This window comes from Etheostoma spectabile, chromosome 1, assembly GCF_008692095.1.
Source record: "Etheostoma spectabile isolate EspeVRDwgs_2016 chromosome 1, UIUC_Espe_1.0, whole genome shotgun sequence".
Lineage (NCBI taxonomy): Eukaryota > Metazoa > Chordata > Actinopteri > Perciformes > Percidae > Etheostoma > Etheostoma spectabile.
This window is the reverse complement of record NC_045733.1, coordinates 16,222,265-16,246,197: the sequence shown is the minus strand read 5'-3', so window position 1 is coordinate 16,246,197 and position 23,933 is coordinate 16,222,265. Positions and strand designations below refer to the sequence as shown.

The 23,933-nt window shown below is 41.2% G+C and overlaps 2 protein-coding genes across 2 annotated transcripts in view; one reads left to right on the top strand and one right to left on the bottom strand.

The window, feature by feature from the left end:
- Positions 1-4,613, bottom strand: part of fsd2 (fibronectin type III and SPRY domain containing 2) — a 7,964-nt gene extending 3,351 nt beyond the window's left edge. Inside the window, exons 1-8 of the mRNA XM_032520180.1 lie at positions 4,465-4,613; positions 3,931-4,205; positions 3,373-3,468; positions 2,862-3,095; positions 2,007-2,029; positions 1,403-1,524; positions 271-435; positions 4-122 (exon numbers count right to left, since the gene is read on the bottom strand). Of these exons, the coding sequence (XP_032376071.1) occupies positions 4-122; positions 271-435; positions 1,403-1,524; positions 2,007-2,029; positions 2,862-3,095; positions 3,373-3,468; positions 3,931-4,188 (1,017 nt within the window). The 5' untranslated portion in view covers positions 4,189-4,205; positions 4,465-4,613. The remainder of the gene's footprint in view (positions 1-3; positions 123-270; positions 436-1,402; positions 1,525-2,006; positions 2,030-2,861; positions 3,096-3,372; positions 3,469-3,930; positions 4,206-4,464) is intronic.
- Positions 4,614-6,602: 1,989 nt separating this feature from the next.
- Positions 6,603-23,728, top strand: whamm (WASP homolog associated with actin, golgi membranes and microtubules). The gene is made up of 11 exons (XM_032512875.1): positions 6,603-7,269; positions 9,843-10,016; positions 13,636-13,786; positions 14,549-14,718; positions 16,883-17,090; positions 19,144-19,328; positions 19,877-19,963; positions 20,088-20,183; positions 22,055-22,451; positions 22,704-22,846; positions 23,363-23,728. The coding sequence occupies exons 1-11, from the start codon at positions 6,691-6,693 to the stop codon at positions 23,516-23,518; spliced, it is 2,346 nt and encodes a 781-aa protein (XP_032368766.1). The 5' UTR covers positions 6,603-6,690; the 3' UTR covers positions 23,519-23,728.
- Positions 23,729-23,933: the final 205 nt, after the last annotated feature.

Below are 23,933 nucleotides of genomic sequence, written 5' to 3'. Positions count from 1 at the left end.
GGCCTTCTCGCTCGCTGGGCTGATGCCTGTGGTGTTGGTAGCAGTCACCCAGAGTTCATACTGAGCGTTGGCCAGCAGATCTGTCACAGTGCAATGGGTCTCCTTCACCTTGATCTTGCATACTGAAAGACCAGCACAGCATTGTGGCTGCAGTGCTCACCAATATGCTCCTCCAGTAAATCAAAGATTCCCACACCAACAGATACTATTTCAACAGTAGATGGTGTTATCATGCAATGTGAATCTGCAGTCAGTATCTTGGTGTTATACCATGTGGTGCACACGCGCTGTCTGCCGGTGTGTCCTCCAGCACCGGTCTGTAGTAAAGCTCATAGTACTCCACCGTGTCGTCGGAGAACAAGCTCCAGCACACACGCAGTGACGTCTGGGTGGCAGAGTTGGGCATCTGGGGGTTGATCACCGGGGCAGATGGAGCTGTTTTTACATTGGAGAACATTTTTTAACCCAGTTTTGTCATTGAGTCATAACATAGAAGGCACTAAGATAACGTTACTACAGCAGTTTTGCATAAAAAGCGATACATTGTGACAGCTTGTTCTAGTTTGGTCTCAATATTGACATATTTGCTATTCATTAGTATTCTTACCCATAAAACAGTGGGTAAGATCAATGTTACTGAAGTTGTAAAATACAGTGATATAAGCTTTGGTGAACGCTTAATAAGGAAAACACTTCTCTCACACAGTATCCCTTTATTTCTCTACCGGTACATTTTTGCTATTTCTTTTTGCTCAAACGCATCACTTCTGCTTCTGATTTCACCATGTCTGACCAATAATCTTTCTGCTGTTGTATCAGCCATAAGAGGTTGAATGTGGTTCAGTTCCGAATTGCGGCCCTTTACTGCACGTCATTTCCCCTCTTTCTCCCCTTTCATGTCTAATCTTTCCTATGGAAAAAAGGCCGGAAATTACAATAAATAACATTATAAAATCTCTCCACCACCACAATTACCTTCAGGATGTTCAGAGAGATTCAACTGAGAGTTCCCATCATCCACCTGCTGGCTTCATGTGGTGTGATTCTAGACTCCCATCTCCTATCCTCATGTGGGCCTGTGCTTAATGAAGATGCCTCAAATCAATGGGGTCTACACGCCTTAGTCTATCTTTGTTGCTAATCTTGATAAGTATTGTTTTACACTTCCAAATTTAAAACACTAATCGGGTGGTGACAGCACTGAGAACATCCCTTGATTATTGACACGCTGGCGGTCGCCCTTTGTATAAAAACCCAGAGCTAGCTGGTCTAAGCTGTCCAAAAGAACAATGTGTCAAAGACACCCTGGCAGATATTGACAAGAAAATGAACCTTCATCTGTGTGCTGTACTGACACAGTCAGTGATCCATGGATTGTGGGGTAAAGGTTTGTAAATCAGACCTGGAACAACGTTGATGGAGTCCATCATGGTTTTGACATCTGACAGGTCAGCAAGGGGTGTGTTAAACTCAAGACTTGTAGACAACGTGAGGTCAACCTCCTCTTTGGCAAACTCCTCGATCCTAGTGTAGTACAAAAAAGAGAAAGAAAAACAAGCTGTGAATACTATGAGTTAACAATTAAGGTACAGCAGCTTGTGTCGTGCTGTTCATTTGGATCACTTAAAATGTATTCAGTTTGACAAAAATCTTTTAAAAAAATTAAAAGGTCCACTTACTCGTTTTTCGTGGAGCATTTTGTGGTATATTGCAGTGGATTTTCTCATTTGTCATGGAAACTGAGCTACCTCAATGCTCCCCAAAAAGCTAATGACTGGACCTTGAGTACTTGAATGTCAAAGCACTTTTTTTGAAGGCCAAGAGTTACTGTCATGCTCAAAATGTGTCAACCTACACAAAATTAGTATGACACTGAAAGCAAACAGACCTGGAAACACAATATCAGCCCTGTGCCATTACTGGTTAGTATTTTGAAACCACACTGCAGTCACCGCCAGTGTGGCGTCACAACGTGTGGCATACTCACTGAGCAGCTTCATAATTACCTTTTTATGGTGGGCATAACTGCCTGTCAATAAAGACCAAAAAAAGCAATTAAAAAAAGTAAATAAATGTAGAAATGCCTTACAAATATTTTATATCCACAACCACAACAGCTGTAATGATGGCAAAATCATGTACAACTGGAGCCATCTATCATCATGTATACTAGGGAATCACCAGAGGCCTCACAATATGATATCCCAATGCTTATGTCCCAATACAATATCATTATGATACTTATGTCACAATATGATATTATATTCCTAATGTCACAATATGAAATCATCACGGTACTTATGTCACAATATGATAGTACGGTACTTAGTTCACAATACGATATCATTACGATACTTATGTCACAATATGATATTGCATTACTAATGTCTCAATACGATATCACTACGATACTTGTCACAATATGATATTACGATACTTCTGTCACAATACAATATCATCACGATATGTCACGATACAATATTACGGTATTCATGTCACAATACGATATCATCACAATAATTTTGCCACAATACGATATCATTGCAATTTTAAACATATTGCAATATTCTGTGATATAATTGCAATTTATGACCTTTTTCCCCATTTCAAATTATGTCCCCAAAGGAAAACATTGTCAACATCTGTTTTTATCTTCATCTCACTTCCAATTATTGCTGAAAAATGGGATTGTCAAGCAGACAAACTGACCCACACATTACTAATAATAGTTCAATACTTGTCGTCTGCGTATCGATACAGTATTGCTGCGGAAAATATCGCGATACTATGCTGTATCCATTTTTTTCCCCAACCCCTAGTGTACATAACTGTAATCTGCACTTAAACACGAGCAAGGACACCTTTAGGAAAAGCCTCTTGTCTTGGCTGCGGTAGACCTCCTGGGCTGTCTCAATGAGCTCCTTGGAGGCGTCCATCTCCCGGCCACACGCCAGCAGCTGCTTGTACAGGGCCTCCAGCTTGGCCTTCTTCTCCTCCTCCAGTCCAGCCGCCCTCTCGTCATATCGCTGAGACAACGTCTGGAGCACATCGTTGTAATGCTGCTCCAAGTGCTGCTCCTGACGGCCAAAATTCTCCTGTACACACACGTTTATGTGACACGTGTTATGCGTTCAACAAAATATGGAAAGGAAAGAGAAACCAGGAGAGCGCGACAGATCAAGGGAGGCAATGAATAAAAATGGATGTGTTCGAGTTCAGAAGGGAAAGGGGAAGGGACGGGATGAGGAGCATTGCTTAGAGCAGCTTTAATAAAACAATAATAACAAAGTATCCCCAGAATGCTCACACAGAGGTACAATGATAAATCAATGTCAAAAACCCATTAATATCAGTTTCACTAAACTAATTTACCTCCACAGTGAGAAAGATTTCCTCCAGATGACCTGCAAAGTTTTCCATCTCAGCAACCTTCCCTTGCAACCGATTCCTGATTGTGACGATCTCATCCTGAAAAAAATGGAAAGTCAGACTTCTTTCTCTTTTTTAATTTCAAAACCAGTAACATAAACATTTTTTCAGCCTATGCTGTCAGGACTTTCTGCTCATGTTTTTGGCTTGGCGAATAAAACCTTACATGTGGACAGCTCTGTCTTCTGGGAGTTAGCTACAAAGAAGATGTTAGATCACAGTCATTAAGTGGAATTCATGGCCATTTTTAGGGATACAATAGGATGTGTATAGTGGTTAGTCAAGAATTTTAGTGTTTTTAATGATGTGTTTTTCGTTTACTAATTTTTACAGGTGCTGGTTCTGTATTTCTGTCGCCTATTTTCACCAAGACCATCTAGAAAAGGTTATTCGATAAATCCCAATGAACCCATTGGGATTGAACAGAGGTCAATTAAAATAAGAAAATATCAAATGTGTCAGTCATACATAATGGGACAAATCTGCGTTAGTGTCCCCTACCTCGATTCCTCTCTCTTTAAACACATCATCGTCATCAAGTCCTTCTTCTGCCCCAGTGGAAGATGGAAGGCTGTCCTCACAGGGCTCAAAACGAAGGGACTCGTTTGTGTTAATAGAAAACCTCTGGAAGGTTGAAACTCCTCGGGTCGCCCTCCCTTCTGTGTCTGCCATAGTGGTCAACTCTCTGCTTAACTCCTGGTGCTCAGCTTCCTCTGCAATCACATCCAGTCTGCCTCCTCTGATCTCATTCAAATCCATTAGGAGACTCACTGTTGCTGTGGGAGGTTTACAATCCATTTATGATTATCATACAACAACATGTATTTCAGCCCTTCCTGTTATCACCTAGTTAGGTTAACAACAATTTAGAATAATATTCTAAAAATTCTGCATCCAATATTAACTGAACAGAATGAACACAACAGACTATGAGACCTCTAAACAACATTCATCATACTTAACAAAATACCTTTGCAGAACCATATGTTTATCCATAAATGATCAATAGTAAATGAGCAGTTCATTGCAAATTACCTGGATAATTCAGCAAACCAGTCTGTTCTAAACCGCCATTACAGGCCAACTGTGGTGTCCGACAAGCCAGCTCTGTAAGTAGTCAACCCTCACCCAGAAGCTGGGACAAAAATAGATGGGACTCAGATTGCTCAAATGTCATGGGCATGCCAAACACCCACGCAGGAAGTTAGAAATGCATTGAATACAACAATTCATTTAGACTAATCAGGGGCCTCAGTTTTGTTTACACTCTAAAACTTGTGAAACGTAAAGGTCCCATTTCACTTTATGAGTTTTTAAACATTAATATGTGTTCCCCCAGCCTGCCTATGGTTAGGAATTGTAGCTAGAAATGGTGATAGGTGTAAACCAAGCCCTGGGTACTCTGCTCTGCCTTTGAGAAAATGAAAGCTCAGATGAGCCGACCTGGAATCTTATGACCTCATAAGGGGCGAGGTCACCTCCCTTTTATCTGCTTTGTCCGCCCAGAGAATGTGGCCCACCCATGAGAGAGACACATCATGGCTTTCAAACGAGAAAAGTGGCAGTTGGTCAAGGCCCCCCCCCCTACCCCCCTTCTCCTCCTCAAAAGCTATAGACTCAGAAATGACACATACTAAGTGAAGCTCATTGGGGGACTGCCTCTGGTGGCTGTATTTTGGGAAATAGACTTCAGATATGGCATTAGGGGACCACTAAGGTCTATATAAAAGCATCCAAAGAGCACCTGGGACCTTTAAGGGTCTGGCTATCATTGGATACTCTGTAAGCCTAATTCATTTGTAATTACAAAATGAACACTGCATATCTGTTATTTGTTTCAAAACCAAAAATGTGTTGTTTAGGTGTCAAAATCGAAAACATAAAAACATAAATCGACCGGGAAGTCATCGTAATAGCCATTCCATTTAAATAGGCTAGTCTATGGGTAAAACACAATGCTTTTACTTTGAAATCCCCGGGGCTAGTTCTGTCGCCTCTTCCTCCATCTCCAAAAGGGGTACAAGAAGTTATGAATTATGTTCATAATTTGTTATTTATTTGTTAATTTAGTTTAGCTCTCTTTAAATTGACGATGTAGCTTGCAGCCAACAGGCATAAAAAACACACTCAGTTATATTCATGTCTTCCAGACTTAATACTTCTCATTTTTTTTAACTCAAATTATGTAGTCTTAATACGCACAGAATGATGGTCTTATTATTGTTTGGCATGTTTAAAAAAATGTTTTGTAGTATTATTATGTGACTGAAAGCTTCCCACACAAGTACTGATTCAAGACCATCGTACTGTATATAAACTGCATCTTGCTGGCACATTTTTTCCCAAAAAGTTAACTTTCTGGACTATACTGTAAAAATTTAATATTTAAAATGGATTAGAATTTTTTAGCAGTCTACACATAATGACCTATGTGTATTGTATTATTATTCTCAAATTGAATTATTTTTATCTCATAATGTCGGCTTTTATTTCATTGTTATGACTTTGTTTCTCATAATTATATAACTATGTATGGGATAGTTTTAATCTGTTTTCTTCATTGGCGGGCTTCCATTTAAACCCATGTTGACTGGCTTAGTTTGAATTGCCAAAACAAGGGCTGAACAGGAGACAGCTAAACCCGGTCCGACCCGGGTCATCGGTGTGAAAGAGGTATCATACACCCATGGCGCCTGTAGGAGGTGGAATTCCCCTGACATGTGATTCAAAAGGTCGAAGTTGAACACAGTGTCACACACAACACAAGGGACATTGTGGTGCCTTCAGGGCTCCTCATAAACTCCCTAAGAGGTGGTTAAAAGTCTTTTGATCAGAATATCTTAATTATGACCTCGTCTGCTCGATGATTGAAAATTAGACGCTCGCACTTTCCCGTAACTGTTGCTCTGACGTTAGAAATCAAGCAAAACTAACCTACTGTTCACGAAAAAGACGATTAGGCCTACTGGGGAGGAATTGCGTCATATCAGTAATAGAAGCGGTGTTGTTCTTGATTTCTTAGCTAAATAATTTGCCCAGAACTACACGGCATGCATCGTCTCCTCTGTGTCAACATCAATTATCTTTGTATGTGATTACAACGGTAGATATTTCACATTGTGAAACAAGTTAACGTTCGGTTTAAAGATATTTCCCGATATGTTACAGGTCCTTGAAGGCGGCTTACGTCACACAAATGGCGGACGTTGTAAACAGAGCCAACAGCTTCTCGGAGGCCAAAGTGAAACATCTCTTTTTAAGATGAATACCGTAGAGTTTGAGCGTTTAGATAGTCTGGAGGGCTGGGTGGCCGTTAAAAGCAACATATTTGAAGAACCCGAGACGTTCAAGCTAGGTTTCATCGTACAGTGGAATGTCATCGAGTGTAAGTTTGCCGTCACCTGCCACAACCGGACGTTACAACGGCAAAAACGCAAATCCGAAGAAGTCGCTTTCGGCGACGCTCAGATGAGCTGGGCTGGACTCTTCTCCGTGAGCGATTTGAAACACATCCATCAGCAGTTTATATGTGTGGCAGACGTCTTGGGGACCTGCTTCCCGGATTTGTCAGAGTTCGAAGAGGGCAACATTTGGGACTTGCTCTTCCTGAATCGGAGGTCAGGTCCCGAGGACTACGACAAGAGGGATTTTGACACGCCGTGTAGAAAACTCGAAAAATACTTCAGCACAGCCATTGACATCTGCGGGCGAAAGATTGTGCTCGATACGTTGTTCACGCAGGATGAGCGGGATGTCGATGAGTACTTTGAAAATCTACAGGAGTTCAAGAGGAAGACCATGCAGGAGGAGATGTCGAGGGCCAAGGCTCACGTACGGCAGGTGTGTGTGTGTGTGTGTGTGTGTGTGTGTGTGTGTGTGTGTGTGTGTGTGTGTGTGTGTGTGTGTGTGTGTGTGTGTGTGTGTGTGTGTGTGTGTGTGTGTGTGTGTGTGTGTGTGTGTGTGTGTGTGTGTGTGTGTGTGTGTGTGTGTGTGTGTGTGTGTGTGTGTGTGTGACAGCTGTGGGATCAACAGGTGTGCTCACATCACTTTCACAGCGTGCAGGGGCCATGGACTCTATACACTCAGTTGCCAGTTAAGGACAGCTATCTTACGTTAGCAGTCTAATACAACCCTTTACTAAATCCTGCCCAAATAAACATAAAGATAATTTTTTTTGAAGATCAGATTCTGTGATGAGGGTTGAGTAAACATTAGAGACAATTTTACAACATTTTGTTTCCTTAATTTCTATCAATGAGGGTAGACTTGAACAGTGTAAACAAAAAAGCTAGAAAAAAAATAGCTAGATACAATAGATTTATACTGTATGTGTATTTACAACAAGTACTGTACTGTAGAACACTGAAAGTGCCATGAAAGCAAAGATTATGCTCATGTTTTGCTCATAGAATATAAATAAATTATCTGTTTTGATGTCCATGATATCTACTGCGCCTCTTGACTGTGTGCATCGCAGCAAAAACTCATAGAATAAGTCTTAGGAGCTATCTTTGATGCACTCAAAAATACATACAGACAAGCCAGACAAATATTTTCAGAAGTAAATGTTTTTTTAAAATAAAAAGGATTGAGGAATTAGTAAAGCTTGGGGAACCTCTGTAAGGCTCTGTGTTTCCCTAAACATCTTTTTGAATGTTACCCTGCTGGAGTAGCACCACACAGTGGTGTTACATGTCTACTATGACACAGCAAACCTCTGCTGTTTGCGCAGTACACTCAAAGCTGCAGATTTTGCAACACCACCAGAACTGATGTCTGTCTTTCAGCCTGTGATTTTGCCCTGTGGCATGTATTTGAATTAAAATGATTTGTTCACAGAAATGTAACTCTGTTTGCTTGTCACACAAGTAAACATCCTAGTGAGAGATGAGACACTGAAGAAAATAAGTCTATATCTAATGCTATCCAATACAACAATGACACAGTAAATGGCACCATTTATTAAGATCATATGAGCAGATTGAAGGCCATAGTTTGTGGTTTTTTAATTGGCATTATATTTCTTACTACTGCACCTTATATTGTTCCCTTCAAATACAGAAAAGGGGCAAGGATCATATTGTTTTATGATAAAATAATACAGAAAGGACTAATTCTTTTCTGAACCAATCTCTTTTGCTGCTTTCGCCATTTCCATTCCCACCTATATGTCAACTTTCCTCATTCTCCCCTGTACCTGACAGCATTTCAGTTATTGATCAAGTTGACCTATGTTCGCACAAGGTCTGTGGTCAAAAGATGTCATCACTTAAAAACCCTTGATCAGAAGTGTTGATGTTAGATTTCATCTTCAGTAGACTTGACTACTGTAACGGGGTCTTTACAGGTCTCCCTAAAAAATCATCAGACACTGCAGCTATTCAGAACGCTGCTGCTCGAGTCCTCACTAAGACCAAGAGACGGGATCACATCACTCCATTTCTGAAGTCTTTACACTGGCTTCCTGTGTCTCAAAGAATTGATTTCAAAGTACTCTTGCTAGTTTATAAATCCTTAACGGTTTAGGTCCAAAATATTTCTGATCTGCTACTACACTATGAACCCCCAGACCTCTCAGGTCATCTGGGGGTCTACTTTCTGTCCCCAGAGTCAGAACTAAACAGGGTGAGCACTTTCAGTTTCTATGCTCCTCATATCTGGAATAAACGCCCAGAAACCTGCAGATCTGCTGCTACTCTCAGTTCTTTAAATCAAGGCTGAAGACTTTCTTTTTGATGCTGCCTTTCTTTAAAGGAATGCTCATTTCTTTAATTTCTTATGCTGCACTGTACTTTTATTCTTGTGTTTGTGTTCCTAATGTTTCTATTTTGTTTTTAACTGTCTATTCATGTGTTTTATTGGTTTTTAATGCTTATGATTTTTAACTGTTTGTACTTGTGTTTTATCTGTTTAACTGATTTTGTGTAAAGCACTTTGAATTGCCCTGTTGCTGAAATGTGCTCTACAAATAAAGCTGCCTTGCCTTGCCATGCCTTGCCTAGATTTGAGGAGACATATTTGTTTGACTTCAGTGGTGAGTGGTTTCAGATTTCAAATGCAGTGGTATTGAACCACTAACCTCTGGCTTCACCGGTCAACTTTTAGCCCACCTGGTCATGAAAGTTGAATTCATAGTTTTTTTTTAAGATACTTTTTTGAGCATTTTAGGCCTTTACTTGATAGGATAGCTGAAGTCTTGAAAGGGGAGAGACAGGGGGATGACTTACAGCAAAGTGCCGCAGGTTGGAATGTAACCTCTGTACATGGGGCGCATGCTCAACCAGGTGAGCAACCAAGGCGCCCCGATATTAACTGTTCTATCGGTGTGATATGAAAAGCAATGCAGAGCAAAGACTCGTCTGTGGGCTCAGAACAAACCCAGGTAATGGTGTTTATGTCTTCTATGTTTACAGCTCCTACAGACTCATGGCAGTGCAGACCGAATGGTCGCGCTGCTTGACATCTACGAGGAAGAGGACGAGGCCTACCAGGACCTGGTCACTGTGGCCACCACCTTCTTCCAGTATCTGCTCCAACCATTCCGGGACATGAGAGAGCTGGCCTGCCTCTACAAGATAGAGATCCTGGTAAATACAAACATGTATTAAGGAGTTATGGGCTTTTTTTCAGGATGTGGTAAATTATCATATGCAGGTAAAACTCGGAAAATTAGAATATTGTGCAAAAGTTCATTTGTTTCAGTAAATTAACAAAATAGGTGAAACTAATATATAGATTCAGTACATGCAAAGTGAGATATTTCAATCCTTTATTTGTATTAATTTTTATGATTATAGTTTACAGCTTATGAAAACCCCAAATTCAAAATCTCAGAAAATTAGAATATTGTGAAAAGGTTTGGACCTTGTTTACACATACAAACTGAGGCATTTCCCTTCGTTTCCGCCCTTCGTTTCCGATTTTGGAAAAGTTTGCATGTAAATTGAGACGAGCGGAGGTTTAAGCAGCCGAGGAAGTGATTCATTGCTGTTGTTGCTATTTTCGGGATTCTGATTGGCTAACGTGGGCTTGAGCTTCATGTTACACTGCCACTACCACAGGTTTTGCATGCTTGTGACGGCGTTGGCGGCATATATACACGGGTACCTGTAAATGAACACTTTTCTGAAAACTGACAGCTGTGCACGATGTTGTTTTTGAAACCGAAGAGGTTGAAATGTGTGTTTATGAAAATAGCCGACCACATGTAAACGTAGTCTCAATAGTTTGGGCTCAAAGTGTCACGCTCTCAGGGCTTCACATTAACTTTTTAAGGCATTTGTCCTTTGGACGAGTACGTTTATGTTTTACTTGTCAATGCACAAAAGTCACTTGTCCGGAAAAAGATTTATCATTTTATAATTTTTTGTGTGTGTTTTGCTAATGCAGAATTCAAAGAAACCATTGGAAGCATCCAAACAGTATCAACATTAATACAATTCACTTAAAACAAATGTGTTCCTAGAATAGGTTTCTCTTTCAACAAGAAAAAGATCTCCAGACTCCATAATATAAAGTAATACTTTGCACGCTGGTGTGCAGTGTATCACCAGCGGTAGTAGTATCTTTAACTTATACTATATCTAAAATAATTTTGTAGACATATCAATGGATTGTTTCTTTTTTCTACAATTTCACTTTCTTCCCGGCAGAGGCTTATTTACAAAGGGATCCTTTAAAAGGTGTAGCTACCTTACAGTTGATTATTAGCTCATATATCTAATATGGCAAGTCGCGGAGCTGAGGTTTTACATTAACTGACGGACAAACGAGCAGTGGAGAAGTAACATTCTGAGGTAGATAGAGTGTCTCTAAATGAGTCACATTAACTTCAGGCTTCATCCACACAAAGCACACTGCTATCGCCACGAGTGACATCTGTATTAGGCTCATTTTCTGTCAACGGTGTTACAACAAGGTAACTTTAAGATGGAGTTAGCAAGCTAACGTTAGCCAACTAACACCGACTGATGTATTTGTTTCAAATTGGTAACATAGACGTAATAAGTGGCACGTAACGTTAATTCACATGGCATTTTATTTTGTTTGAGTTTTCACTTGTAAATTTCTCTTCCACTTCCCCTGCAAAAAATCCACTTGTCCCAGAAAAGCGACCAAGCCTTAATGTCGAGCCCTGCACTCTAATCAGCTAAGTGACACAATCTGGTCAGTAGAATTCACAATCATGGGGAAGACTGCTGACCTGGCAGTTGTGCACAAAACCATCATTGACACCCTCCACAAGGAGGGAAAGCCTCAAAATGTAATTGCAAAAGAAGTTGTTGTGTGGATGTTCTCAAAGTGCTGTATCAAAGTACATTAATAGAAAGTTAAGTGGAAGGGAAAAGTGTGGAAGGAAAAGGTGCACAAGCAGCAGGGACGACCGCAGCCTGGAGAGGATTGCCAGGAAAAGGCCATTCAAAAGTGTGGGAGAGCTTCACGAGTGGACTGAGGCTGGAGTTACCACACACAGAAAAATAGAACTGGTCTGTTGCTCAGTGGTCCAAATTCCTCTTTTCTGACGAGAGCAACTTTTGCATCTCATTTGGAAACCAAGGTCCCAGAGTCTGGAGGAAGAAGGCACACAATCCAAGATGCTTGAAGTCCAGATTTGATTGTAGTTTTTGCAAGTTCAACAAGGATTATAGGTCGAAAGTTGAATGAACGAGTAATTATGTCCTTTTGATTTCTTCCAGGTTGAGTCGTTGTTGCCCATAACAAGCTAGCATTCTGCTAATGAATGCTGGTTGGTCCGTGAAGACCAGAGATCCTGCTTGATGGCATCCAAAGCGGAGCCAGAATGTCAGAGTGAATATTTCGGCTTGGTCTTAAAAACATTAGCAAACCTCTTTGTAGCTTGGGTATTGACAAGGAGAGCCTAACCTGTCAGCTGTGTTGTCGATGCCTCGAGAGAATAAAGGAAGTGACTCAGAACTTGCCGTAAAACAGTATCTCTGGCCGTATGATGTGCATGACGTCACTGGAATTTTAGCCTCTCCTTTCGAATTACTAGACAAAAAAGTATATCCGGAGAAAAGTGGATTTTGAGGGGTGTAGCTCCATAGAGTCCCATTCCTTCTGCACTGGCCTGTGAGCGCCCCAAGTGGAGATCTGGTGGAATGGAAACCAGTTCAGAAGGCGGAAATATCGAGAGAGTGAAACTTCTTCCCTTATTAGAAATTCTTTGTGTTTACCCTGGGACTGGAGGCGTGAACATGTGTGTTTAAAAGCGCAACATTGAAAAGCGTCCATCTGAAACAGTGTCATGCAGCGTAGCGTTCCGAACATTGTGCAATCAAATGCACCGCTGTGACCTTATATTACAAATTCATATCACAACAAAAATATACACTGGTATTCTGTGTGAACTGGTATACCGCCCAGCACTAGGATTAATAAAGTATAAATTATTATTGTCAAAAATTTAAAAAGGAGCCCTTGAACACCCCACTGCTAGTTGCGCTGTATTATACACTTACTCTACTGTCTCCCTCCCTCTGTTACCATCACTGCCACTAACTGTCAGTCTTCTTGGATGTCCTTCTAAACAATGGAGGGAAATTGTTTCTTCACACAATATTTTTATGTACTTTGTTTTTATTTAGTGATCAAGTTTCCATCCGGTCTTAGCTATTTAATTTGTAACTACAGAACCTCAGACAGCACTAATTGGTCTCATTTATCCAACTCTCCATCATGGTTTAGACACACACCTGTGATGGTGGAGTGATTGACAAAATTCACCATTATTTAATATCTCATTCAAGGAAAAGGTGAGGTTGGATTTTATATCCTCACTAAAAGCAACTTTGACTAAAAGTTGAATTTTAATGCGTTGGGTTGGGAACCGGAGGGTTGCCGGTTCAATCCCCGTACGGACTAAAGTATGGTGGTGGACTGATAGCTGGAGAGATGCCAGTTCACCTCCTGGGCACTGCCAAGGTGCTCTTGAGCAAGACACTCTCTATTAGTGCATGAATAGGTACTCAGCATGTGTGTGTAATTCAGGCCTGTGTGTAATAACAGCAGAGTGTAAATTGTAACTTCCCCTTGCGGGACTAATAAAGTATATATTAATATTAATATAAAAAATACTCTGGGCATCAGAGAATATCACGTTATGTGGGGTAAGTTTATGCATGAAGTCTGCATTAAATCACTGAGTGTAAAGCTGTCCACTGTTTGTCCTACTGTGGTTCTCTGCAGAAGTCTTTGGAGTTTGAGGACTTGGGTCCTAAGAGAATTGCAGCTCTGGAGAAGGAGGCGGAGGATTGGAGAACGAAAGCAGAAGATGCAGTCGCCTCAATTCAGGACATCACTGTCACCTACTTTGCACAGACTTCAAAGGCTCTCAAAGGTATAAGTTGCTGTGTTTACTTCTCTTATTTGTGTATGAATGAATTCATTCATGACTTTTGTGTGTCATTCACACAGGAAATGAAGGGCAGTAATTTAATTCAATGTTATTTATAGTGTCAAAGCATAACAGAACTTATCTCAGGACACCTTACCGATAGAGTAGGTCTGTACACATTATAATTTACAGAGACCCAACAAGTTCCCCAAGAGAGGAAAGACGGCATCCAGAAGCAAACAATTTGTATGGATACACTCGTTCCGCTATCTATATGGCTGGCAGTTGTAGCTATTTATATTATATTATATTATTAATATAATATTATATTATATTTTATGTGTCTGCAAACATTCTATTTACTTTAAGTTATGCCTGTTTGCTGGAGGTTTTAAAAATGTATGCAGTAGGGGCACCTGGGTAGCTCACCTGGTAGAGCAGGTGCCCATATAGAGGTTTCTTCCCCCCCTCCCCTCCCCTTTCATGTCTTCAGATGTCCTATACAAATAAAGGCCTAAAATGCCCACACATTAATTAAAAAAAATGTGTTCATTAGAAATGCAAGAGGGAGGGTAGGGAATATATTAAATTACAACACCATAACTCTGAAACACCCCAACGTTGATTACATCCAACTTTATGAAGGTATCCATGGTGTTTTTCCTTTTTTACCTTTTATTGTGTTTTGTACCCTTGTTAGTATATACGTACAGTATGTGTGCTTTGTATGATGCTGACGTAACGGACCCTCGTGTCCATGTCCAGGTATGTTGAAGCAGATGGAGGAGGATAAGTGTCGTTTTGGAGCCGCCGCCTGGGCGTCTGCAGCTCCAAGACTGGAGAAACTACGCTTCCTTCTAGCCAAAGAAACCCTGCAGCATATGAGAGCCACGGAGATGTGCCTCAACCGCAAGAAAGACGGCATCAGAGAAAGGGTGTGTGTCTCACATTTCTTTTTAAATGAACATAAACCACAACGTATCTAATGGCTCGGTAATTAGTCAGCACATTCCATAATGATATTCAATATTGGACTCTGCTACAGTTAAAAGGCTTTAGTTACCATTCAGATCTTTATCTCTAGTGCCGACACTGCTTTTGTAGTGGTTGTAAGTCTGTAGAGATGTGACACCCTGAATCTTTCACTTGGTATTCCAGTTTGTTGTGAATCTGCGGCTATGGTCCTTTGATCTATTCATAAAGCCTCTGTAAAAACACAGAATCCCCACTAGAGCCCGACCCATAAAAGATTTTTAAGGCTGATACCAATATGAATATTTGGTTATTTAAAAATCCGATGTGCCGATATATCGGCCAATATGCTGTATGTTTAAAAAAGAAAATCCTGAAACACGTTACAAAACATAAACAGATTTTCCTAACATTAGTTATTTGTAATTATTTATGAGTTCTCACTAAAATAAAAGGATAATAATTTCTTGTATTGTCAGAACAATAACATAACAGAGGAACATACAGTATATTAAAGTTCTGATACATAAAATGCATAAAAATACAAACTTAAGATAAACTTAAAGTCCTTTTGAACAAAAACACAGTAACAAAAACCTTGTAGAGCAACCTCTGCTGGACAAACTATGCAACAGCAACACTTTATTTTATTTATTTATTTATTTATTTATTTTATTTTCACATCAAAAACATTAAAACGGTGTTATATGTTTCACAAAAAGATGTCATGGACAATTGCCTAAAAACCCTCAAGCGGCTTAATAAGTGGCAATCTCCATAGAAACAATTATATTTAACAAACACTCATAACATGGTTGACCTTCCGTTTTTAAATATTCATTTAGCAGAATAATTTGTCATTATAAATGATTCTGATGAATGAATATAAAAATGTTTATCCATTATAAATGCAGATACCGATAGATTGGGAAATGCCTAATATCATAATAATATCGGCCCGCCGTTATATCGGTCGGGCTCTTATCCCCACGATACACTCCAAAAACCTGCATACATTATTTAAGTGAGTGTGTCTGTGTCTCGACACACACTCAAAAAGTGCCTGCTACTGTATATTCATATCTGTGAGTACGGGGGGTGGTGGGGATCACAGTATTTTGGGTAAACCGCAGCAAATTACTTGCTGCTGTAGAGTCGTGCTGCACATTTGCAAAACAACTTCATCACGTTCACCTTCATGTGGGTACATCATTCATCCGATTTAAGCTCTTTAAAAATCAGGATGCTGGCAGTACCCCTTTTGAAGTCAACGTGAGCCCATACAGAGACAGCTGTGTGTGAGCATTGAAAATAAGATCAGTAAGCTACACCTCCGCAAAATCCTGTGCTGGTGGCAACATATCTCAGTGGCTCTTTTGAGTGCACAAGTGTGCCTGCAGATGTCACAGCGTGATTGTGTGTGTGTGTATGTGAGCGTGTGTATACGTGTGTGTACGTGTGTACATGTGTATACAGCACTAGTGTCATATCCAGACAGTATTGAGTATTTTACATAATTCAAAGCATTTAGGGACATCCATACGCTTTGAATGTGTCATCTCATTGACTACATACTTAACATTACTGTCCTATCTTGCAGGTAGCTGTTGGTTTCAGATGATTTCATCACAGTGTGTAAATCAACTTGCAGAGATTAAAACTGGCTTTAGAAAGGTTAGCCAGCACAGATTCTCAGATCAGAAAGCAAACAATGAGAGACCTAGATGTCATAAATAGAATCATGTTGATGATAGTCTTTTACTAAGGATGTTTCAGTTTCACAGCTGTATTTAAGTGGAGTCATTCAAGGTGTCTTGAAGACAACAAATATAGTTTTTTTTTAAATAACCCCTGCTTGCTTCTAGAGCATACTTGATGGATTATATGTCCTATCTGACTTGCAAACACCTTGCCTCACCATCCCTTTTGTGAGAGATTAGTGTACTAAGTGTCAAGTCTCTGCAAGTTAATTCCATACTGAACTGAATGGAAACCAGCAGCTGAATCTTTTAAATCATATGGTATGCTTTAGAAGAGCGTCAGCAATAAGTATGCACAGTGTCCTAGGCTGTAATACGCAAAGCCACAAGTGTGATCCTTTGCCATGTTTCTGTTGTTGTGGTGCAGCTGGGTGGCTTGTCTGGCAGAATCAAGAGCCACAAAACTGATTCCAGGTCTGCGTCTAAGTACGGTCAGCAGCAGGACACGGTGGACGAGCTGGAGCTGGAATTCTATGAAACCCAACTAGAACTGTACAACACCAAGTTTGAGATCCTGAAGAATGAGGAGCAGCTGCTGGTGGCTCAGATAGACACGCTGCGACGGCAGATCAAAGGTAGACTACACATGACAAGTATCATTGGGATCAACTGTAGATGTGTAGGCTGGTTCCTTTTGAGAAAGATCTCATCACTGTGGAAGACGGTGATCCTTGTATAGTCCACTTTAAAGCACTTAAGAGAGCATAATAAATAGTAGCTTACCTAAAGGGTCAGATCTCTTAAGCCACATCAGTTCCTGTTTTATTTAGAAGGCCTTGAACACCACACACGGGTGTTTTCACTCATTCTAGCTGAGTAGACCTCTGTCCAGGTTAAAAGTGGGCCGGAGCATAGTTGGGAATTTATCTCGTCACAAATCTTTAGAATAATAACTATGATAACTGAGTGAGCTTGTGACCGGGAGGTTGTGGGTTAAATCCCCAGACAGACAGGATAAAATCTGGGTGGGGAAAGAGCAGCGCTTGTCCCTCACTCATCAGGCCCTTAACCCCGACTGCTCGGAGCTGCTCGGTGGTTGTACCAGGGAGCTTCCAGGTATTAATCAATCAACTTACCTGGATAAATAAAGGGTTACAATTGAAGAAAAAAAAATTAAAATAACGATGTCATGTTTCCTGCCCAGTTTACACCCAGTTTATACACACCCACAGAGTACTGGGAAGAGGTCTAATCAGCCAGCATACCAAAAATACTATCCAAGGCCTTTAATGTACAGACAACCATCACTGGAGTACTTTGATACTGAGGAATACTTTAAAACAAGATTGTATTCAAGTTTTTTTCTATGATTTCTAGGCGGATTTATTGATGTTTATTCACAATGGACATCAGGGATAATGATAGTTTAAAAAATATATGTGTATCATGTCTGTGTGTTCAGATTTGACTGGGTTATGACTCTGAGAAGGAATACAAATGTGACACAAATTGGGTCAATCAGGCAGTAAAACCTCATGTTTTCACAGTGTGAAAATCTGTGAGGTGGGATGTGACTCCATGACTGTCCTGTACACTGTCCTGTGACTCCCAGACACTGTCCTGTAACTCCATGACTGGCCTGGGACAGTCAGACACTGTCCTGTAACTCCATGACTGGCCTGGGACAGTCAGACACTGTCCTGTACACTTAAAATGCTTGCATGAGTATAACTAAAATGTCGCATTTCTTTGGCTATACGTTTGTGGTAGTGTTTTATTAAACTGCATTACATAATAAGGCATCTCTTATATTTTGTCCACGCACCTCATAATATAACGCTGCACTACACTTAGCGTAGAGTTGAATCAACACCCTTCTGACACGATGTTCCACACCAACGTATTGGATTACACTTTGATGCACAAGGGTTTCTATTTTTCTGGTCACTCGGTGTTGTTTACAGAGTTTACTTTGGGGGAATATGGAATATTTAGTATTTTCCTAATTGCTCCTTCTGGGGCGTGTGATGTTTGCTTCTAAGTTGTGTGTGTACAGGCTGTGTTTCTGCCTGTCTGTGTCTGTTTTCACAACTAAAAAGCAGGATGGGGTCCTCTACTAGTTGCTCCTCAGTAAATAAAATACTCATTAGTGGGAAAGGACTTCCCCAGTGCCCTTGTTGAAATAAATGAATTATTGGTCTCCTTTGTCAGTCATAACTGACACAGGATAATGTACAGATCAGGTTCCTATATAAAAAACATACACAAAAAAAGAGCTGTACTAGTCAGATTGCTCTAAAAATTTTAATTTGGATACAGCTGGTAATGTATGAATTTTCTCCCTTAATACATAGCAGTATGCTATGTTGTTTCAGAAGTTTATCACCAATACAAGAAATAACTCTGATTTCTTAAGTGCATGTACAATGTAACATGCCCAGTTGAAATCGCACCTTGGGGATGGTTTGTCTGGCACATGAGTGTACAGAGGGTTACATTGTTTATGCACATGTTGTCGAGGCAAGTTAATTACCAAAGTAATATCCGAAGCATCGTGTCATCGCTGTTTATTTTACAGAATGGAAAGCTCAAGTGATGATGTGAGAATGACCTTTCTGTGAGTTGAAAGAGCAAAGTTTGAACAGGTAACGGGGAGTTTTGAGTGATTGGACTGCATTTGTGTTGTAGAGCTGAAGGAGGAGGTGGTGTACTATGATGTGTGCGAGGATGCAGAGGAGCTGCAGAGCATGGTCCGCACAGATATTCAAATAACGGACTCTCCGGCTGTCAGCCTGCTCAAAACACGCCTACAGACCTTGGAGACCAAGAGAGGCAACATCTGTGCCCGACGAGCTTATCTCCGCAACAAAAAGGTGTGGGCGAGTACCGTTACCATGCGTTCGTTTCCAGATGTCATTCTCTGCTGCTCACTAAAAACTGATTTTTAGTGACATTTTGGGCCTTTTCGAGGGTTGTGATACGTGAATAATAGAGTGGAAATGTTAATGAAACTATGCCATTTTACTCACTCTATCCCCTTCACGTCCAAAATTGCTGAGTTTTTAAAACTAGTTTTTAACTATACTGTTTTATTTTAAGCTGACGTAATTGAGTTATTGAAGCACAGTTGGTGCAGTTGGCATTTTTCCCATTGCTGGCTGCATGCTCATGTGTCTGATTAAAAAAAGATGTTATTGCTAAGAACAAAGTGGAACGAAGTAATCTACAAGCATGTAATATTTAACAATGCAATAAAAAACAGGAACATTGTGCATTTATCTGCCCCTCTATCAGTTTCACTGGCATTTTCTGAACTTTAAATGACATATTTGCCCAAGTACTATAGTGTGAAAATGTCAAGCTGCAAATGTCTACTTTTTAAAGTTTTAGTGTAAAAGTATTAATGTGTGTGTGTTTTTAGGATCAGTGCATAGAGGCCAACGAGCAGAAGAGGCTGCCCGCCAAGCAGAGCTCTATACTCTTCAACCAGCATCATCAGGTCCACCTGGTATGTTACCACGGCAACGAGACAACCCACAGAGATGCTCCCGACACTGGCAGAACTCGCAAGTTAAATCGGATACAATTCTTCCTCTCTAATACCTCTGGCTATCTCCCTCTGTTGTCTGCAGAAACGAGAGAAGAGGAAAGAGGAGGAGCAGCAGAGGAAACAGTGGGTGGACCAGGAACGAGAGAAGACTCTGAGCAGATTACGATCCTTTAGAGAGGTCAGGCTCACTCATCAGCTGTTTTCTCACATGGTCCGGAGAATCAGGTCCGAACGTTGTGCGGAGTCTTTCACGCGTGTAGCACACAACAGGAGATTGTCTGCGTCAGACACGTTCTCACCTACTGGAAGTACTGGAAACTGGAAATACTCAGCTTGGTTTAAGCGTGGGGTGGCGCAGCTTCGTAATTTGGTCATAAACAACAGAATCTGTAGCCTTTCCTTGAATTTGTCTGATGATTTTGCATCGGCCCTTCCCTCATCTCTTTGTCTCTCTAGTTAGACATTTTCTGATGTTTGAATCCTTCTGGTTTTGCGCCAGCCGCATGATAGAAACATCAACACGCCAAATCGCACGCTGTGAATTCTCGGGACAATTCCCACATGGGCTCAATTGACATTACACAGACTTTGCACTAGGATGAAGTACAGAGTAAAGTCCATTTAATGTGCGATCCAACTGTCTCGGACATTTGTGTTCTCACATACAGCTCCTCCAGCTAAAAAGAGTTGGTGCATGTGTAAAAGGAGCTATTGTCTCTTCTCCGGAGCTTCCCTCTTCTTAATAAGACCCCAGAGGCTCATGCCTCCTTTCACCGAATGTAATAGTTACACCTAAGAAGTTTAAATTCAGTTATTAACTACATATTCACAGCCCCCGAGTGATTTGGTATGCGAGCGGTCACAGCGCATGCCACATAACGTAATGTAATGACATCTGTTTCATGTCATTTTGATATTGGTGATCCCCTAACATTTCATCTTGCATCATTATTGTGTCCAAATTTCAATTTAGAGTTTTAAAAGATGATTCAACTCGAGCAGAAGGACTTATATAGACAATTTATTTTGCTGTGGTATTTTGGTTTGTTTGTATTTTGTGCACAGTCTCTTCAGTTTAAAGGTCCCATGACATGAAAATTTCACTTTATGAAGATTTTTAACATTAATATGAGTGAAGCCTGCCTATGGTCCCCCAGTGGCTAGAAATGGCGATAGGTGTAAATCAAGCCCTGGGTATCCTTTGAGAAAATGAAGCTCAAAAATGAAAATGAAAGCTCAGATGGTCCGATCTGGAATCTTGCTCCTTATGAGGTCATACCTCCCCTTTCTCTGCTTTGCCCACCCAGAGAGAGAGAGAGACATCATGGCTTTTAAACAAGCAAAGTGACAGTTTGTCAAGGCCACACCCCCAGCCTCCACCTTGCCCCCCCCCTCTCCTCCTCAAAAGCTACAGACTCAGAAATGGCACATACTAAGGAAAGCTCATTGTAGGACTGGCTCTAGTGGCTGTAATTCTGCACCAAGGCTGAATTTTGGGAAAGAGACTTCAGATACAGTATTAGAGGACCACTAAGGTCGATATAAAAGCATCCAAAGAGCACCATGTCATGGGACCTTTTAACTCAAGTCACTGACAACAAAAAACCACACAGGTCGTAAAGCAGAGCCATTTTCATTTTGTTTTCTAATCTCGACCAGCTGCGATCAGGAGCGGAGCGGCCGTTTCGGCGCTTCCTCGACTTGTTCTGCGAGCCGCAAGAAAATGTTTAAAGCTGGGTAGGTAATCAAACACAGGAAGGCCACAGCGTAGCCGAATAGTTAACAAAATAAAACCAATTGTAAAACGAAACACCCAGTTTACGGTGATTTCGACTGTCTTGACTTTTCAGCTGTGTCTAGAGCGAGACGTGATCACACACACACACACACACACACACACACACACAGTTTGGAGCGGCCTTGCTGACAAATGAACACTAGACTGTGTGGGTGTTGTCTAGTGTTTTTGCCATCTCTCTCAGAACATTAGACAAGATAATGTCCTTTTTCTAAAACCATTTTCCCCCTCTTCTAACATCTTTTTTCAAGAGGCGGCAGGGCCAGTACATGCTGAAGACTCCTCATTCCAGGATGTCTCCTTCAGAAGTCCCAGTTCCCTCCCAGCCGCTGTCCATCATCAGCCTCGGCCCCTCAGAAGGACCGTCCTCTGTCCGTCCTGCACCCAGGCGCAATAAAACACCCAAAAAAGAGCAGCCCAAGGACATCCCTATCCAAATCTTCTCTGCACAGCCACCGCCAACAACCACTTGTCCTACTGCACCTCCTCCCCCACCACCACCACCACCTCCACCTCCCCCACCACTGCCCCCTGCCATATATCCTCCACCTGTCCAAGCTTTGCCTTCCTCTAAAGACACACCAATGCCTCTCAGTGAAAAAGATGACCCTCCTTTTCCAGCCAAGAACATGCTCAAACAAAATATAGGTGAGCGTGGACTACATATAGTATAATTCTGCTTTATATGTGTCTGTAAGTAGTAGACATCAAAATGTTTTAACCAAATCCTCGTGCATACGTGCGTTCCTTCCGTGCGTGCATGGTGTTCTGTCTTAACTTCCTAACTTCTCCCATGAGGCCAGAGAAGACATTGTCCCGGCTAAATAACCAACAATGCATTCTTTATTTCTTCCATCAATGTAAAAGTGTCTGTTTTCCTTTATTGTTGTATTACTGTAGGAACGATGGATCAAGTGTTGGCCTCATTGCAACGTGGACAGATCCAACTTCGAAAGGTCCCCGTTCCCGGCGCAGCGTCGCCAGCTGAGGACTCGAGGAGCAGTCTGATGTCTGCCATCCGACTGGGAGTCACCCTGAAGAAGGTGAGACGTTCTGCCAGATATCTGCAGATAATTTGTATCTGTGTATACCTAGCTGTGTATATTCCTTGTTACTTATCTGTTGACATGTGTCAGCAGATAAGTAACAAGGAATTTCAATACAGAAAGGCCAAAATGAGTAATTTAGAAACGGTGTTACCAGTGGTTGTCCACCCGAGAGCACTGACAAGTTGTTTCAACTATAAAATCAAGGTATGGAGGCACTGGCAAATGTGACAGTTGACCGTTATAGACAGCGGCAGACTCAGATATACGTAATGACATTAATCGTGGCTGTAATCCATTTAGCTGCTTAATTTTTAGGGTCCTTGTATGGCGCATGCTGGCTCTGTTGCATGGACAACACCTACATGGAACAGAGCCATGCTTTGTGTTATTAGTTATACCCCTGCTTTCAAAATCAGTCAAATTATCTGCTGTGAAAAAACATTTTCAACAGCAGGAGCTAATATTGAATTGGACAAAAATGATGTTAAATTGACTCTTGTCGTGCTGTAGATGGTACGCGCACCCGATGAAGTCCCGAGCGGCGGAGACAACGAGCTGGAGCGCAGCATCAAAGCCGCCATGATGAGGATGAAGAAGGTGGCAGCCGACTCCGACGAGGATGACAGAGGAGACGACGAGACGCACAATACGGACTGGGACAGCTGAGAACTAGGCACTGCGCAATTAATCGAATATTAATCGTGATCACGATTTTGGCTTCCCAGACTGCGCGATATTGATCTCTGCACACATCAGACGGCTTGATAATAACTTATTTTGATGCAAAGACTTGTACATTAGCAGGAATGTAGCACAACAAGTGAAAGCAGCGCTCTGTTCATTTAAATTTAAAAGTGCAATAAAAATATTTCCTCCATAAAATCAATGAATAATCATGTTAAAAAAATCGTAATGTCAATATTGATCAAAAATAAATCTCATTATTGGCCCTACCGAAACCCCCCCCCCCCCCCCCCCACCCCCCAACCACACACACACACACACACACACACACACACACACACACACACACACACACCAATGAGGCTGTTCTCTTACATTACCCCCACTTTGTTTTCTT

Coding starts and splice junctions, on each gene's coding strand:
- whamm (XM_032512875.1), top strand. CDS start 6,691: ATGAATACCGTAGAGTTTGAGCGTTTAGATAGTCTGGAGGGCTGGGTG. Junction 10,017..13,635: donor TCTACAAGATAGAGATCCTG/GTAAATACAAAC, acceptor GGTTCTCTGCAG/AAGTCTTTGGAGTTTGAGGA. Junction 22,452..22,703: donor CATGCTCAAACAAAATATAG/GTGAGCGTGGAC, acceptor GTATTACTGTAG/GAACGATGGATCAAGTGTTG.